Source organism: Thamnophis elegans, chromosome Z (genome assembly GCF_009769535.1).
Source record: "Thamnophis elegans isolate rThaEle1 chromosome Z, rThaEle1.pri, whole genome shotgun sequence".
NCBI classification, from domain to species: domain Eukaryota; kingdom Metazoa; phylum Chordata; class Lepidosauria; order Squamata; family Colubridae; genus Thamnophis; species Thamnophis elegans.
Genome location: NC_045558.1, coordinates 115076194 through 115095729, shown reverse-complemented (window position 1 = coordinate 115095729; position 19536 = coordinate 115076194). Strand labels below are relative to the sequence as shown.

At 40.0% G+C, this 19536-nt stretch overlaps 1 protein-coding gene across 1 annotated transcript; it reads right to left on the bottom strand.

Annotated features, from left to right (window-relative positions):
* Nucleotides 1-2960: 2960 nt before the first annotated feature.
* LOC116521588 (vomeronasal type-2 receptor 26-like) lies at nt 2961-18319 on the bottom strand. Its single transcript, XM_032236245.1, has 6 exons — nt 18144-18319; nt 16451-16742; nt 14693-15532; nt 8739-8966; nt 4885-5011; nt 2961-3859 (listed from the first exon to the last, which is right to left on the bottom strand). The coding sequence occupies exons 1-6, from the start codon at nt 18317-18319 to the stop codon at nt 2961-2963; spliced, it is 2562 nt and encodes an 853-aa protein (XP_032092136.1).
* Between the last annotated feature and the right edge of the window lie 1217 nt (nt 18320-19536).

Here is a 19536-nt window from a genome sequence, read left to right as displayed (position 1 = left end):
GGGCCCCTTGGTCATTTGAAGGTCTTCCCTCAGGCATTTGTTCGGTTCCTTCATATTGCACATCCCACCTAGACAGCAGCTATGTACAGGACAGAGTATATGATACACACACACACACACACACACACACACACACACACACACACACACTCCCCCTACAAAGTCATGAGGTCATCACACTTTATATTCTCTCTCTTTCTCTCTGTGTATGGTTGTGTGTGTATGTAGATCTATATCTACATGTATATGCATGTTTGTACATATGCCTGCCTGCCTGCTTATCTATCTATCTATCTATCTATCTATCTATCTATCTATCTATCTATCTATCTATCTATCTATCTATCTATCTATCTATCATCTATCATCTATCTATCATACCTACCTACTTACCTACCTACCTACCTACCTACCTACCTACCTACCTACCTACCTACCTACCTACCTATCTATCTATCTATCTATCTATCTATCTATCATCTATCTATCTATCATACCTACCTACTTACTTGCCTGCCTGCCTGCCTGCCTGCCTGCCTGCCTGCCTGCCTGCCTGCCTGCCTACCTACCTACCTACCTACCTACCTACCTACCTACCTACCTACCTACCTACCTACCTACCTACATACATACATACATACATACATACATACATATATATATATATATATATATATATATATATATATATATGTATATATGTATATATGTGTATATATATATCTATCCCTCCCTCCCCCCTCTCTGTGCGAACAATTTTTTCCGCTATGCAAATAGACTTCTATACCTTTTCTTTTTTAAAATAAACAATAATTTGTATTTTACAACTCTGCCTTAAAAAAGAAACTCGGTATGTTTATCTGCCAATAGCTGCATATTGCAATTGCTACACTTTTATTGCCAGTGATGTCAATGGGAGGTTATTTAAGGTGAATTGTGTGAACTCAAGAATCTGGTTTTCTTCCCAGCTTTTAGAACTGTAAACATTTTGAAGAAATCTTATATTTTTCCTTTATATTTGGAACTGCACGCTTCTCTTGGCTGAATTAGGCAATTGTGATTGGAAATGCGTTCTTTATTTAATCTTGAGTATTTATCTAGATTAAGCATAGCATTCTCTTCAGACTTTTAAATAAACATTGCCCTCTAGCAGTTGAATTGCTTACAGTTAGGTAAGGCATATGAATAAAAAAAGTGACACAAATTATGAAGAAACATTGAATGACTTCTTTCTGCATGAATTGTGGCACAAACAATGGTATAATTAGCAAAGGCCATGGAGGAATATAACTCTCAATATTTTGTCAGTGACATTTTTAATGCAAAAATCAAATTAATCAGTGGCAAAGAAACTGCAGATAAATATGCTATGCTTAGAACAGCATTTTTTTATAGGATCCATCTTTCTCTGTCTTAGTTTCTCAATACTGGATTATTCCTCTGATAAACTGAAGAAAATTAATACCATTTAATCCCATCTTGTCAGCCTTACGAGGCCATCCAGAAGAAGCATTACCAGATAAATTAATTCTACTTTATTGTAAGTTTACATTAGCAGAATCTTGCAAATCTGAAAGTACATTTCTCTCCTGTTGCTTTTACAGCCCAAGAAGATAAGGGAATCCCTTCTGAGACATTTGCCCTGCCCTCATTTCTGGTTTGGCTAAATTGGTTCTTATCTAACCATTCCACTGGCTGTGGCTGTTTCATCTGTCTCCCAATATTATTCCTGTACAGTGGTACCTCAGTACACAACTTCTTCAAAACTTGTCAAATTTGGTACTCAATACATTTTGATGTGAAACTGTTGTCCCAGTACTCGGCATTTATTTAGTATTTGACATGCTGTAATAGGAAGAGAGGGAGAGCTGTGTTAATTCATATGGCTTTGAATATCTTAAAGTTATGATATTCTGGAAAATGGCCATTTGACTTTCAACAGATATATAGAGTGTTGAGAGCTGTGTTTTTCTTCCAGCTGTGTGGGCTACTCCAGTGTAGAATGTTAACACAAGAGAAAGGTAAGGCTCATAGCTGGACATATATATACTTTTAAAAATGACAATAAATAAAACCCAAAATTACATTAGTCTTGCTTCACTCAAAGAGATCTGTTACATAAGGTGAGATTATAACTCTTATTGGTGGACTGCTCATGTCAGTGTTAGTGTGGCTGTCACTCAGTACCTCCATTTTTCTCCATATATGGATATCTATCTCTCCCTCCGAGAGAGAGAGAGAGAGAGAGAGAGAGAGAGAGAGGGAGGGAGGGAGGGAGGGAGGGAGGGAGGGAGGGAGAGGGAGAGAGGGAGAGGGATTGGAACTGTCAAACTGAATCACTCATTAAAACTTGTCAGAATCTTAATAATACATCTGTAGGTCTAAAATCATGGAAATGTAGATTTATATCTATTACCACCTGCAGAATATCTCCAGGTTACCTTAGAACAATTATTCAGTTCAATTTATCTTACAGAAGTTTTCTGATACAGTGATTTCAGACAGATCCTGTTTGAAAGAAATGCCATGACTTTAAATTAATAGTTCAATAGATCATTCTCTTTATACTGTGGACAGTGAGTAGCATAAAAGGAACTTGTTACACCCAAGTTTGTTCTTGTGAAAGAAGGTATATTTGCTGCTTGTCCTTAAATAAGTGTGCTATCGCATATATGTTTTCAACAATTGGTCTTTCTTTGTCCACAATAATCCAGCTAGAAGAACTCAATGCCAAAAATTAGAAGAACAATAGCATATGAGATTTATTAAGAGTTTCTGAAAATAATCAGGGAGAAAATTCCTGTCTTTGTTTTCTTTTGGCAAGCCTTTATTCAGTTTTTTGACTAGAGAAGATACTGGAAGTCCTAGAAGTGTCCACTTGAGAATATTTTAAGAAACCACTGAGACAGTTCAAGACTAAAAAGAAGGGTGGCTTCTGAGAAGGGATAGGATTAAATGCTTCAACATTTTTTTCTCATTATTTGCACTTTGTTCAATTTAGGCCTTAACACAATGATATAGCATTTTGGAAAAAAGATACATCCTAGGAGTCCAGCACCAGAGGCTAAGATAGAAAACATCTCCACAGCAATTGTATATTTTCCCTTGGAACTCAGGTAGGTTGGAACAAAAGAGATCCAAACACTACAAAAGACCAACATGCTAAAAGTGATAAACTTGGCTTCATTAAAAGTGTCTGGTAATGTCCTGGCAAGGAAAGCCACAGCAAAACTGATAATGGCCAGGAAGCCCAGATATCCCAATACAGAGTAAAACATAACCGTAGAACCTGCACTACATTGCAGTACAATTTCTCCAGTCACTGAATACATATCCATGCTTGGAAATGGGGGAGAAATTGTCAACCACCCAACACAAATGCCTGCTTGAACAAGGAAGCAGGAAAGAACAATGGAGCTGGCAAGTCTTTTCCCCACCCACTTCCTCATCCTAGATCCTGGTTTGGTGGCCATGAAAGCCAGAACGACTGTGATGGTTTTGGCCAGCACACAAGAAACAGCCACTGAAAAAATGATGCCCAATGCTGTTTGCTGGAGAAGACAGACCACGTTTCCTGGTTTGCCAATGAATAGCAATGTGCAAAGGAAGCAGAGCATGAGGGAGATAAGAAGAGTGTAGGTAAGACTCTGGTTGTTGGCTCTGACAATGGGAGTGTGATGATGTGTCACAAATATGCCAAGCACTAAAGCTGTCAGTGAAAAAAAGAAAAAAGCCAGGAAGGTAAAAGTGATTCCCAAAGGTTCTTTGTAAGTCAGAAAAGTTATCATCTTAGGGTAACAGGAATCTTGATTCTTATTTGCATATTCTTTGTCTGAACATGTCTTACATTCATTCGTATCTGAAAAAGAAAAGACAAGACAGTGTTTAACTTCTGTAGTTGTCATAATTCTCTGCCTTAATTAAAGGTAGTCCTCCAGTTACAATCATCGCCTAAAATTTATGTTGCTAAATTAAACATTTGGTAAGTTTTGCCTTATTTTACAACCTTTCTTGCCATAGTTGTTAAGAGAATCATTGCAATCATTAAGTTAGTAATACTGTTGTTAAGTAAATCTTGCTTCCCATTGACTTTGCTTGTAAGAAGGTTTCAAAAGGGGATCCCATGACCCCAAGACACTGCAACCATCATAAATATAAACCAGTTGCCAAGCATCTGACTTTTGATCACATGACCATGGGGATGCTACAAAGATTGTGAAAAATCATAAGCCTTTTTTTTCAGTGTCCTTGTATCTTTGAAAGGTCACTAAATGAACTGTTGTAAGCTAAGGATCACCTGTGTTTCTCTCAGACAGCTGAGTTGATTCACCTCCCTAAGTCTTGGGGAAGGGCGCGGACCGTTGGGCGCTGAGGTAGAAGCAGCCATTGTGGCAGGGAAAGTGAGGCTTCGTTGCCATCCTCCCAGCTGGCAAAATAGAACTTTTCACACGGTTCAGTGGGTATGGCTAAGGGGGGGGGCTGTGACTGAGTGGGTGTGTGCATGAGTGATGTCAAGTTGACCATGCCCACTCAGTCACATGCTCCCCAACCTAGCCACGTCCACCAAACCAGTAGTAAAAAATGTTGAAACCCACCCCTGGGTCTCACCCCTTTCCTAAGAAGTCTGTAGGGGATGTGCATAAGCGCACCAACATGCCTACCATCCCTGACCTATTGTCCCCATTTATTCATACCAATTTCCTGTGTTCATGTCCATGTTTATACTTATACCTGCTACTGTATCTCATACATTTTTGAGAAACTGACTAACTATATAAATAAAATCCAAGATAAGCTTGGAGCACATCTGACCATTTCATGCAATCTAACTTGACTCTCAAAATGAAGTCATCTATCTCCTATCTGCAAACTAGTATTTCTTACCTTCTTTGTCTGAAATTTTCCATTTCGGACACAGGACACAGTCATAACAACAAAATGGCTTCCATTCCCTCACTTTTTTACTAGAGCCAGGATGGCAGGGATCACTACATAGTGATAAAGGCCGAGTCTAAAATAAAAGAGAAGGACATTCATACTGAAAATAAGACAGAAAAGATTAGTTCCTGGGTTTTTCTGTATGTTATTAAACTGGTAAAACATGTTTCAATAATCACAGGTCTGCAAAAAAAGTTTTTTCTGAGAGCTGTTTTGGTTATTCCATGTAATCTTTATGTTTTTTGGTGCGCTGAATCTGAAAATGACCTCCATTTTGTCATAGGACATCACGTTTCCTGACAATTTAGGTAACTATGTTAAATAAGGCAATACCTCAAAATAAATGGAAATAGACTTATAAAATTAAAATTTTATTACAATATTTTCATGAAAATCCTTTTTTGAACTGAAATGATCTCATCTACATACACTAAACTCGATTTTTTTTCCTTGTGAGGCTACTCTTGGTGCATTTACGCTTGTAGCATCTGGAATGTCTTTCTGAGGCATCCAACAGTAGTCTGCCATCATTATAATGCTCTATTTCCCCTGGTATCTCCTTTCCATCTCTTTAATGTCTTGGTGGAATCGTTTACCTTGTTCCTCACTCACAGCTCCCAAATTTTCAGGAAAGTACTCAAGGTGGGACTGGAGAAAATGTACTTTCAAGCTCATCAGGCAACCTAAAGCTTGAAATGCTTTCAGCATTCTTCCGACAATCTTTTTGTAGTGAGGATCTTTGTTATTGCCTAAAAATTTCTGTACGACTTCTTTAAATGCAATCCACCCTTCTTTTTGAGGATCTGTAATGGTATTGACAAACTCTTGATCAACTATAAGCCTTCTAATGTCTGGTCCGACGAACACGCCTTCCTTCAATTTTGCCTCCGACAGGCATGGAAACTTGGTGACCAAGTATTTGAAGCATTCTCCATCTCTTGGAAGTGATTTTATGAATTGCTTCATCAATCCCAATTTCATGTGGAGAAGTGGTAGAAGAACTTTATGGGAAGGTACCAAAGTTTCTCGGAGGACATTTTTTTCACCGACTGTTAGCACCCTCGGCTGCCAGCTCTTCTTGGTCCAGTGATTTTGTCGGTCTTGACTGTCCCATAGACACAGAAAACAAGGGTATTTGGTATATCCAGCTTGTTGCCTGAGCACACTTGCCAACCCCACACACTTGCCAACAATGGTCCACACACACTTGCCAACCATGATCTTCATATTTAAGTTTATGAAGAACCAATTCCAAGTTCTCGTAGGTTTCCTTCAAGTCTACGGAATGACCTACAGGTATGGAAGTGTAAAAACTGTTGTGGAGTAAAACTGCTTTGAGACTTGTTTTTGAAGAATCTATAAAAAGACGCCATTGCTCTGAATCATATTGGATTTTAAATTGACCCATCAGACCTTTGACATCGATACAATAAACCAATTTGTCTTCCTGGGCGAAGTAAGGAATGAACTCCTTTTCATGATGTCTGAACCATGAAGATGACACTCCTGGCAACAATAAATTCCTGCTTTTCAGCCTTGATCCGAGTAACTCAGTGGCATCTTTGGGAAGATTCAAGTTTCTTACCAAATCATTCATCTCCTTCTGAGAAAACAATTTTGGTCTTGTATCATCTTCAAAGTCAGAACTTGATTTGTCATCTGGTTCAGGTATGACTTCACCTTCATTGGAGCTAGGTATCTCTTCCAAGGTAGCAGGGGGCTTGGGTACTGGTATATCTGTGCCATGGGGGATGGGATGAATTTGCTGAGTGAAGATTGGGGTATGAAATGGAATGCTTCTATTTGGAATTAAACCCTTTCATATTGCATGAACAAGAGTAACAGTCATCACTATGGTACTTTTGCTCTCTCCATACCATAGGAATCCCATAACGGAAATATTTTCTCTTACGCTTGAATCAGTTTCGGAGGTCCTCAACACACCATTTGCACACTTTATGAGGTGCCCAAACTTTATCTTGATCTCCAATTTTTAGTCCAAAGTATGCAAAGTATACTTTTTTCACAAAGTCTGTAATATTCTGCTGTTGCTTCAACACTGTATATTCACCTCAGATGAAACAGAAACTCTCTGGAAAATTAATACACTTTCGCGGAGCCATAACATAGAGGTTGAAGAAAGATGAACTAACATGAATTGCGATGAAAAAGTGTGAACAGCCTAGAACCAAGAACCTGATGATGATTCATGCACAAGTGTGGCATGCAGGAGAGAGCAGCTCTGTGTCTGTACACGAGACGTCACAGTGCTGGCCACACCCCCTGCACTGACCGGAGATGCTGCTATCTGCCCTGTGTTTCCCTTCCACTGGATTCTTCAGGAAAGATTAACCCCTTCTACCATTAGAAGCACAGACTTAAAACTTGCTTAGCTTATGTATATATTGCTGACCATCAGATTTACAGTGCTATATTTTTTTTACATAACTCGGACAAACCTTTTAAGGTTTTTTTGGCATTTTATATCTTAAATGCACTTATGTGAATTAATTAATAGTAATTTGGACTTTAAATTTGGTTAAAAACCCATAATATAAAAAAATGTAAAAAATTAAAAATAATTGATAAATTTGAAGACAATTTTGCATGTTGTGGCAAATCATGACATCTAGGAGTTTTTTCAATATTTTATTTGTTTTCAGCACACCAAAATACATGGAAATTAGATGAAAATAATCAAACAGCTTTTTAGTCGCAGACCTGTGTAATATATGGGGTAGGTAGGTGGAATTAAGATATCTCCATTTGGGAGCTGCTTGACAGCAGAATATTAGACATAATGTAAAGTAATTTTAAGTAGTTTGGCTCTTAGGATATTATCATTGCTAAGAAAACTCATGATGTCATATATTGTCCCTTTGGCATCATTTTGGCTTGTTATGAACATTTCTGGCCCAAAGGATCTCTAAATGGCATTAGTTCCTGCTTACTTTGATTTCCCCCACTCTGTCAGTATCTCCCTCCCTCCCTCCCTCCCTCCCTTCCTTCCATTTGGTGACAATTCAAAGCTACAATGGCATGTAAAAAAGTGACTTATGACAATTTTTCACAATGACTGTTGCAGCATCCCTATAGTCACGTGATCAAAATTCAGATGCTTGGCAAATGACACATATTTATGATGGTTACAGTGTCACGTGATCACCTTTTACAACCTTCTGACAAGCAAAGTCAATGGGGAAGCTTAACAATCATGTTGTTAACTTAACAACTGCAGTGACTCAATTAACAATTGTGGCAAGAAAGGTTGTAAAACAGGACAAAACTAACTTAGCAATATAAATGTTGGGTTCAATTGTGGTCGTAAGTCGAGGACTGTATCTGTATCCATCTATATATATATATGCATGCTCACATTCCTATGTACTTTTAGAATTTTTTTTAAAAAATATGAAATTCTCCAGTGGAATTCATTCTAGAATTCAGTATTAATCACTGTACACTAGAGGTGGTATTCAGCAGGTTCTGACTAGTTCTGGAGAACTGGTAGTGGAAATTTTAAAGTTTGGAGACCCGGCAAATACCACCTCTGACTGGCCCCACCCCCATCTATTCTCTGCCTCCCGAGTTCCAGCTAATTGGGAGGGAATGAGGATTTTGCAGTAACTTTTCCCTGGAGTGGTGAGGGAATGGAGATTTTACAGTATCCTTCCCCTGCCATGCCCACCAAGCCACCTCCACCGAGCCACATCACGCCCACCAAGTCACACCCACAGAACTGTTAGTAATTTTTTTTGAATCCCACCACTGCACTGTACCCATCTGCTGTTGTTTCCTACCTGGTTAAACCAGCTGTGCCAGGTAATGGCATCATCATTAATGGTGAACCTTTGATCTGGAGGTGCCAGGGGATCTACACTCCCAACTTTCACTCTCTGTAAAGAGAGGTTGGAAAAAATAATCCAGTTGAAGATATCAAATCCAGTCACCAGCTCTCCTCTCTGGTTGAAGGTGATCCTATCTTCAGCAGTATTGTTGAATGAGACACATCTCAGAAAGTGGTGGAGCTACATTAGAAACAGAAATGTGGCATTTAAGAAAAAAGTGAAATTTTACATTCTGATGGTTGGAGCAAAATAATGGCATTTGATGCTGTTAGGGAGGGAGAAGCATATGAACCTTGGCTATATCCCTGAACAGTGGTGGGTTCCTACCAGTTCGGACTGGTTCGGTTGAACCATTAGTGGTTTAGAGGCCTGGGTCGCTGGAACTGGCAACAAACCAGGCCTGCCATGCCCTGAACCGGTTCTCCAGGCAGTGCCATAGGTGCTGTGTCTTGTTTTTTGCTTCTGCGCATGCGCAGAACATTTTTTGTACTGTGCATACATGTGCGGCATACCCACGAGTGAACCAGCAGTAGTGACTGTTGGAAGCCACCCCTGTCCCTGAGCCTGGGGCATTGAATGTGTCAAGGACCCCATTTCCTGGCTATATTGCTAACTGGCCAAGTATATTTCTTCTAAGTATATTTAATTTGGATGGTTTTTAAAATTGATTTTACTGTTTTTATTGGTTTTAAAATAAGATATTAAAATGGCTTTTAATGTTTTTTAATTCTATTACATATTGTTTTAACTGTAAGCTGCTCAGAATCATTGACTGAGATGGTGACCATAGAAATTGATTGACTGACTGACTGAATAAAAAGCTGTTGTCTACCATACAACAAAAGCCAGCAGTATTTTTTGTTTGCCATAAGTACTGCACATACGTCTGAGCCCCTTTTTGCTTCCAAATTGAGATTGACTGCCCATTCCTAATAGTTACTCATTGTACAGTCCTTTGCTTTGGAAATGATCTCACAAGTGAATCATAGGAATAATAGAAGCATGGTGACTCATATGGTTAGGACACTGGATTGGAGGTTCAGAAATCCTTGTTTGAAACCTGAGTGCTGCCATGGGGCAGGGTGAGCTCTTGTCCTGAGTTCCACTCAGAATTGGTATTCAGGCAGTTCTGACCGGTTCTGGCGAACCGGTAGCAGAAATATTGAGTAGTTTGGAGAACCGGCAAACACCACCTCTGGCTGGCTCTGCCCCCATCTATTCACTGCTTCCTGAATGCCAGCTGATCGGCTTGGTCTTCTTCTGTTGCCCTTCACAGGAGAACAGAGCTGGAAAGCAGGTTAGTGGGGTGGGAATGGGGATTTTACAGTATCCTTCCACTGGAGTGAGGTGGAAATCGAGATTTTGCAGTATCCTTCCCCTGGAGTGGGGTGGGAAGGGAAGGGAGATTTTACAGTATCCTTCCCCCAGGAGTGGGGAAGGAATGAGGATTTTGTAACATCCTTTCCCTACCATGCCCACCAAGACCTGACCACCAAGCCCCACACAACCCACAGAACTGGTAGTAACATTTTTTGAATCCCACCATTGATTCCACTACTGCCATGGACATCAAAGGAGCCTCAACCGGGTATTCCCTGGGAAACAGTGATGCCATTGGCTAATCCTTCAAACAGGAAGCATCTTCTTGCTTCTGACATGAGTGCAATGCGATAGAAATGTTCATGGTCATCAAGAACATAATGATAGAGCAATAGAAACTCTACATACTGTAACCAATAGCCCAACATTTTTTTATATTATAACATAGTACTTGGAGCCAAAACCAGCAGAAGTGCCTTACAAACTATGGCACAACAGAAATCCTTTGATTTTGTAAATTCTGTGCTATTTTGCTTTATTCTTTTCTCTTTTTCTCTTTATTATTGTTTGGTTTTGTTTATTTTAATCATCAGAGCTTCTAGTGCTCTCTAAAAATTAATAGAGGTATAAATGATAGTAACCCCACTTTTTGTCTAAATGAAGGCCACCGATATCCAGAGGAGAGCAGGAAACAAATGAAATACAGGATGTTTCATTTAACTGGTAGAGAAGATGGTGAACAAATATGAGATAATGAAAAAGTCGTGATAGTTATATGCACATGTTTTATGGGATACAAGCTACAGTATAGTTATATTTGATATATATTTGATAAACATCAGTTTGCATACAGAACAAATAGATCTACAGAGGATGCTGTAGCCATCACTCTTCATGCTGCTGTGACTTATCTGGAACAGCAGGTGGGGCTATGTGAGGATACTTTTTGTAGATTTTAGTTCTGCATTTAACACAATTCTTCCACTTAGATTAGTGTCTAAACTTATGGAGCTTGGGTTTTCTTATTCAATCTGCCTTTGGATTATGGATTTCCTGTCTGGCCGCTCTCAGAGGGTCAGATTAGGTAATCATACCTCATTGGCCCTTATTCTTAACACAGGTACACCACAGGGTTGCATGTTGAGTCCCTCACTCTATATTCTTTATGTACATGACTGCATTCCCACTCATGCCAGTAATACTATTATTAAATTTGCAGATAATACAACAGTGGTGGGACTCATCTCCGCGGGAAATAAGTCTGCCTATCAAGATGTGAACTGGTTGTTTTTGTGACATGGAGACAATAACTTGGTCCTTAACATCAATAAGACCAAAGAGCTTATAGTGGACTACAGAAGGAATAGATCAGACATCCAGTCCTTGGTTATCAATGAAGACCAAGAGGAGCAAGTGGCCAGTTTTAGGTTTTTGGATGTTATCATAAAAGAGGACCTGAACTGGGGTGCTCACATTGGTCTGAGGGGTAGTGAGATCATACCCCTGTCGTGGTCAGACCACTGCCTACTGAGGCTAGACTTCTGGAGGCCAAACCCCCACTGTAGGGAGGAGGAACCGACCAGGTGGTTCCGCCCCAGGCGTCTTATGGACCCCTTAAGGTTCCAGACAGAGCTTGGGGTTATTCCTGATACTCTCACCCACAGTTCGGCGGAGACTCTGGCTGCTGCCTGGCACTTGGCGGCATCGGAGTCCCTTGACCGAATTGCGCCACTATGGCCCCTCCGGGTCAGCGGATCCCGGAGACCTCCTTGGTTCACCGAGGAGCTCTGGGAGAAGAAGCGCCGGAGGAGACGCCTAGAGCACCTATGGAGGTCCGATAAGTCCGAATCGAACCGAGCACTCCTGACAACATGCACCAAGGAATATATCAGGGCGTTAAGGACAGCTAAAAGATCACATATTGCCACCTTGGTTGCGTCCGCCGAGTCACGCCCAGCCGCCCTGTTTAAGATAACCCGCTCCCTCCTAAATAGGAGGGATGCGGGTGAACCCCTACAGGGTAAGGCTGAGGAATATGTCCAATTCTTGGCGGACAAAATTGCTCGGTTTCGGTCGGACTTGGACTCCATCTCTGCAGATCCAGCCGAGACACAGGGGGAGAGCTTGGCAGACCATCTCTGGGTTGAGTTTCAGGATGTTGCCTCTGGGGATGTGGACAAGGCCATACGAGCTGTGAGTGCCTCCACCTGTATACTGGACCCGTGTCCCTCCTGGCTGGTTGCCAACAGCAGTGAGGTGACACGAGGCTGGATCCAGGCGGTTGTAACCGCCTCCCTTCGGGAGGGGCACTTCCCCGCCGCACTTAAAGCGGCGGTGGTGAGACCCCTCCTGAAGAAACCATCTTTGGATCCAGCTGTTCTTAACAATTACCGTCCAGTCTCCAACCTCCCCTTTCTTGGGAAGGTTGTTGAGAAGGTGGTGGCCTTCCAGCTCCAACGGACCTTGGAGGAAGCAAGTTATCTTGACCCCTTCCAGTCCGGCTTCAGACCTGGTTACAGCACAGAAACCGCTTTGGTCGCGTTGACCGATGATCTCTGGAGAGCCAGGGATGGAGGCCATGCGTCCATCCTGGTTCTCCTTGACCTCTCGGCGGCTTTCGATACCATCGACCATGGTATCCTTCTGCAACGACTGCGGGAGGTGGGAGTGGTAGGCACTGTTTTGTGGTGGTTCTCCTCCTACCTCTCGGACAGGTCGCAGTCGGTGTTGGTTGGGGGGCAGAGATCGTCCCTGAGGCCCCTAACTTGTGGGGTGCCACAGGGTTCGGTCTTATCCCCCCTACTATTTAACATCTACATGAAACCGCTGGGCGAGATCATTCGGAGGCACGGGATAAAATACCATCAATACGCGGACGATACGCAGTTGTATCTGTCCGCCCCGTGCCAACTCAATGAAGCGGTGGACGTGATGAACCAGGGTCTTGAGGCTGTTAAGAACTGGATGAGAGCTAACAAACTGGTACTCAACCCGGACAAGACCGAATGGCTGTTGTGTTTCCCTCCCAATAATTTGGCCAGTGTTCCATCGCTCAGGCTGGGGGGTCAAATTCTACACCCCTCAGATAGGGTTCGCAACTTGGGAGTCCTCCTGGACCCACAGCTGACTTTTGACCATCATCTGTCGGCTGTGACCAGGGGGGCATTTGCCCAGGTTCGCCTGGTACGCCAGTTGCGACCCTACCTGAACCGGGAGGCTCTCACAACAGTCACTAGAGCCCTTGTGATCTCTAGGCTGGAATACTGCAATGTGCTCTACATGGGGCTGCCCTTGAAGAGCATCCGGCGACTTCAGCTAGTCCAGAATGCGGCCGCGCGAGTGATAGTGGGCGCACCTCGGTACGGCCACATAACACCCATCCTCCGCGAGCTGCGCTGGCTACCTGTTGATCTCCGGGTGCACTTCAAGGTGCTACTTACCATTCATTAAGCCCTCCATGGTAGTGGATCTGAGTACTTGAGAGACCGCCTTCTGCCGATTACCTCCCTTCGTCCCATCAGATCGCACAGAGTGGGCCTCCTCCGAGTTCCATCCGCCAGTCAGTGCCGACTGGCGACTACGCGGAGGAGAGCCTTCTCAGTAGCAGCTCCGACCCTTTGGAACGATCTCCCCGTAGAGATTCGCACCCTCACCACAGTCCAGAGCTTCCGCACAGCCCTTAAGATCTGGCTATCCCGTCAGGCCTGGGGATAAGATCTTCATACACCCCACCCGAATGTTGAATGAATGTTGTGTTTTATTGCTATTTTTATTTGTACCCACATATTATTTTACGTTCTGTCTTGCACTCCCTTCCCATGAGTTGTAAGCCGCCCTGAGTCCCCTCAGGGAAAAGGGCGGCCTATAAGTGACAATAAATACAAATACAAATACAAATATTGCAGCACTGGTCAAAAGGGCCCAGCAGATGTTATACTACCTGAGACTTCTCAGGAAACAACAACTGAATGGAAAATTGCTGGTGACCCTCTACCATTGCACTAAAGAGAGTATTTTAACTTACTGTACCTGTGTATGGTTTGCTAATTGCACATTGGCAGATAGGAAAGCTTCGGAGGGTTAATGTTATTGCCCAGAGGATCATTGGTTGCCCGCATCTTTGGAAGAGCTTTATAGCTCCTGCTGCTTTAAGAAAGTTAGGAACATTCTTAAAGGTCCAACTCATTCTGGGCACCCTTTTTTTTGAACTATTACCATCTGGCAGATGGTACAGGACAATAAAAACAAGGACAAATAGGCTGAAAAACAGCTTCTATCCCAGAGCAGTAACTATATTGAATTCTACTGTATAGTGCAATATTAATGCAGTATCAGGGGTTTTCAATTCAATTGTATAGAATGTGAAAGGTGTGTGTTTGTGTTTTATTTTTATAGTTTTCTTATGTATGATGTTCACTGAAGATGTCATTAAATTTCATTGTACGAGGTTTTATTTTTATAGTTTTCTTATGTATGAGGTTCACTGAAGATGCCATTTAATTTCATTGTACGAGGTGCAATGACAATAAAGTAAACTAAAAAAAAAACTCTAGTTCACTGTTTTATAAAGACTTTTGGAACATTACCTGCCAGTGTTCTTGACTTTGCAACTTCTGTCCTTTAGCATCCCTCTTTGCTCTGAATTTGATGTTAGAGAATGTCATGTCATGGATAGCATGGGCCACTGCTTGAACAGCATTGTAGATGCTGTAGCTGGGGGTAGTCATGGCCATTTCAAAAAATGCTCCAGGAAGGGTCTCCAACTTCTCTTTCCCAGTGCAAATACTCATATCTTCTTCCATGGAGTTTGGGAGTGCACAAGAGAAAACTTGTCGCCAAAAGTCACCAATGAAGCCATCTTTTGAGTTGAAAGGACTTATGCTTTCAAGAAACCACCTGAATCCTGATATATCATTGGAGTGAATTTTGAATGATAATGCCCCGTGAAACACTTCTGCTTCCCAATTTCTTTGCAAAGCAAGTGATAGAAACTCTAGCTGAGTTGTTGCTATCCATACTTTACCTTTAACCCTTTCTGTCTCTGATTCATAAAAATATGGAAGCCAACCATAAAGAGCCATAGAATAGGATTCTCCATGAACTATTACTACATTAGCTCTGCTGCCCATCAGTTTATAATATATTTTTGTTCCCTGTAGCAGCATGTAACTGATGTGAAGGAAATAAATAAATACCCTTTCTATGAAGTCCAAGCAGATATCACTCTGAGAAAAAATCAGTGAGATTGCTTGCAAAAATCTTTCTCCATTATCGTTATCAATAGCAATGACTCCAACCCAAAACCACTTGAAATGCAGCAGCAAAGAGACAATTCCTGGGTATTGGAGAGATTCATGAGGAGTGGTCTGATAAAAGAAAAGGCCTGGAGTTTTGTCATTCATGACTGGAGCAGAGCCATAGGTGAGCTAAGGAGAAATAACAATTGGTAAAGAAAACAATAAATCTATATATCCTAATCAGTCATGTCAGAAATTCTGCACTACTCTTCCTAAAATTAATGTACATAACATGAGATGTTATTAATAGTTTTTTCCTAGTAAATACCAGGATATTGTTTTTTAACTTTCAGTGGAATGTAGGTGGCTGAAGTTCTTGAATAAAAAGCAAAACATCTTCAAAGAAAAACAATAACGTCCAGCTGCCTCTTGAAAAAGCATCTTTGGGAAAACCTGAATTACCATTTCCTGTTTCTGAAAAAAATGGAATATAAATGGGCTTCACCAAATTATTTGGTAGAGAAGAAAAAGTTACTGATACAACTTTCATCTAGAATATAGACACAATTTTAAATTTAAATGTTTAATTATCTTGAATATTCAGTATGGGAAAATGAATTCTTTTCACTGTCATGTGTTTGAGGTAGATATTAAATAGAGCACATAAAGTTTATGTACAGATGCTGAAATATTGTAAGTCCCAAAATAAAGTATATAGGCAGTACTGGGTAAGAATTATTAAGACCACAATGTTGAATTTCTTAAGCAAGTTCTAGAGAATATAGGATGATATGTTGAATTCTTGTCAGTCCAAAAAATCCAATGGTTATAAATTCCATTGGATAAAGACTTTAAAACACTTAAATGATTTGTGTTATGCCTCTGGTAGGTTAGAATGGGATGGTAGGGTCTGTGTATAGTAAATAGCAGAAGGCTTAAAAAAATTCCTCAAAGATATTCCTCTATTGATATCATGAACTCTGACCTCAGTTAAGAATTAATTGTGCATTGTTGCTTCTGATATAATACAAATAAAATGAGCAAATTTGGAAATATACATGGTTATGTTATAAAATAGTGGTATGAAAAAATGAATAATTATCTTACCTGTGGAATTTTATAGATATCCAAAATAGTTGCTATATAACGAGACACAGTGGAATCAAGACCCCCAATAACTGCTACCAGATTGTGTTGGTTGTCACATGTATAGTTGGGAATCAACCTATCTTCTGATGATAGAAATAGCATGGTGGCCTGATAAGTCCTCTGGGCATTGTCATAGCTGTCATAGATATGGAACCCCAAGGTGAAATTGGATAAAATCAGTGGGTTTTCATTGATCTCCTTTACTGCAAATACCAAGGCCAGGATGTGCTGGTAATTCTTAGGTATCAGCCTATAACAGGAGTTGTATTTGATATCAGAACGATGACTAGCATTTACAGGAAAATCCTATGCATACCATATATATTAAATTGTTTGTATTGCTTGTTTCTATGATTGTCAGTGAGATTTGGATATTATTACAGTGTTGTTATCTTTTCTGAGGCAATGAGGAAAGAAACAAAATTAGAATTATAACTACCATCTCCTCAAAATCAAAAGAGGGCATGTTATGCATATGCATGATCAAGATAAGTGATCTTTAAGTAGAGCCTTAGTCTCAGGATTTGGAGAAGAGTTCCCATGAATAATTGATCTTTGCAGTTTGTAGTAATTCCATATAAAACCATAACATATTTTCATCAAATACAATTTCTTTCTCACAAAATTATGTGGGTTGTTTTTTTTAAATGCCAATGTAGTTGCTAGAAAATGTTTTGTTCTTCAAAGTAGAAGAAAATTAGGAAGATTTTCTCAAGGCTGTGGGAAGCTCTTATTTTGCTTTAGGCTAAGAGGGTGAATGTGCAGAACATCTTATCTCCTGAACATCTTCCCTATTCTTGATTTCCTATAATTTCATTCCATCTCAAGGGAAGATATGAAGAAACTCCTTACTTCAAGGTGTACTTAGGTAAGAAAATATGAGTATAAATGGAGAAATAGGCAGTTTTAAAAAAAAAAACTATTGGCAACTTTGCTATCTGGCATCAATAAACTCAAAATTATCCACCAGAAGTCTTGTTTCCAGAAGTTGTGAATGCTATAACACTGGGCATTTTAAGGAAGAGGATGGACAACACTTTGTCTGAAATAGCATAGGGTTTCCTGCCTGAGCATGGTCCAGTCCAACTATCTTATTCTTTTAAAAAATTCTAAAATGTCCAGAAAATTAAGTAGACTTAATTTCATAGATTTCGCAAAGAACATCAATAGATTATATTTCAGTATGACAGTACATAGGAGCTATGTTCATAGGAAACACTCCCGTGACTCTGAAGAGAAAATAATGCTTGTGTGACATTATTTATAATGGAAACAGCTGATAATACGAATTGTTCAATGCAGTCAAAAAAAATGAGTTACAAGATGAGTGGAGCGGACAAAATGGAAGATTGTGATGTCAAAGAATGAAGTACTGAAAGAAACAAACTGAAGACTATTCAGTTACAAGTTACACAAATGGGCTGAAATACGTTTTCTTGAGTGTTTCTTTCCTCCTTTTCAATATTACTTCAATACTAAAAACATGATTTGCATCCTGAGTCAAAATAGCCAAATCTGACGAATATAACTTTTAGGGACATATCTTGCATGGGATGTTTTTCAGCTCTAGTATTTATTTGGAGCTCTAAAATGGATTCTTCCAAGGACATAAGAAAGCCAAATAAACATATTCAAAATTTTAAATCCTTACAGAATTTCTTCAGACAATGCCACAGGTGGTAGTTTTCTGAAGCCTATTGACACTGGGAGCAAGCCAGAAAGAGTAGGTACACCACCAATGATAAGATCTCCTTGCTTATGATATTTATGGAGTGGAGGGTGAAGATCATGGATATTGCATTTTAAATTGTGAGCTCTGCCTACCATATTTGGAAAACAACCCACTATCAAAATCACTAAAATTAACATCCTCAATACAAATACAAATCCTCTTTCAATACACATATCCATCTATTTTCATCTGCAATACTCTTAGTTTTGTCTGCAGGCTTATATCAGTCAAATCTCTATTACTCAGAGGACTGAAAAATACAATTAATCATAGTAAGAGCAACATACAAGAGCACTTTCATAATCATTCCAACTGTAAACTGTGTGGGTTATATTAATAACATCCTTATTTTTCTTTGTAATTTTGATATTGTTTACTGAAATTCAGTAGAGGTTTGGAGAAGCAAGAAAATTACTTGTCCTTAGATAATTACAGACCGAGAAAATCAGCAATCCATAATTTCAATTTCTCTACAGGACAATTGAAAATTAACAGGGATTTGTCACAAGTGAAATTGCCTCTAATCATCAAACAAAAGTATTTGATCAGTTTCTGTTCAGTTTAACTTAACTTGTCTTCTAAGCAATTTTCTTTTTCTTATATCTACATATTACTAAAACCCTGTGTTTCTTTGTTTGTAACATTCAACTGGGAAAAATTTGAAAGTGTGCAACAAATATTATTGAACCAAGGTAACTCAGATAGGTTAATGTACAGAATGCTTAGACCCATGACTCCTGTGAGAATGCTGGTGAGATACAGCTGGACTTCCTGTTGTTGCTGGGTGAGTCCTCTTTTTCTCTAGGGGAAGGGGCCTCTGGGGATATGCTCAATTGGGGAATGGAAATGTAATTTTCCTCATGATTTTTGGTTCCCATAGCTTTCTTTTCTCCTAGCAAAATGGAAAGCAGTTCAATGGATCAGCTGAGGAGAGGGAGGATGAGAACTCTTCACTGGGGATTTTTTGAGAGTTGTGAAGATAGAGGAACTGGCACAAGGTTATATAATATGAAAAAAGAATGACCCAATGGGTCATTAAGTCATCCATATGAAATTAAAGAGGAAGTGAGACACATGTTAAAAGATTAGTAGAAGAAACCAAAATACTGTTGGTTCAAAAGAGATGGACAGAATGAATTCCACTACTGTGCATTTCCCCCAGTAACTTTTAATCATAGTTATTATAAAAAAAATGATTGGACATTTTCCGACTTTTGGAGTCAGATAATCATACAATCATACATAGATATATTTCCACAGGGGATTCAGGAGGGAAGGAAGTAGAGATATAGATAGAATATACAGAATAACA

Excerpts from the sequence above, each read along its gene's own strand:
- LOC116521588 (XM_032236245.1), bottom strand. The coding sequence starts at position 18,319 with ATGGTAGGCAGAGCTCACAATTTAAAATGCAATATCCATGATCTTCAC. Across the intron at positions 15,533-16,450 it reads ATATCTATAAAATTCCACAG|CTCACCTATGGCTCTGCTCC; the intron begins GTAAGATAATTA and ends ATTTCTCCTTAG. Across the intron at positions 5,012-8,738 it reads GGCACAGCTGGTTTAACCAG|ACTCGGCCTTTATCACTATG; the intron begins GTAGGAAACAAC and ends CTTTTATTTTAG.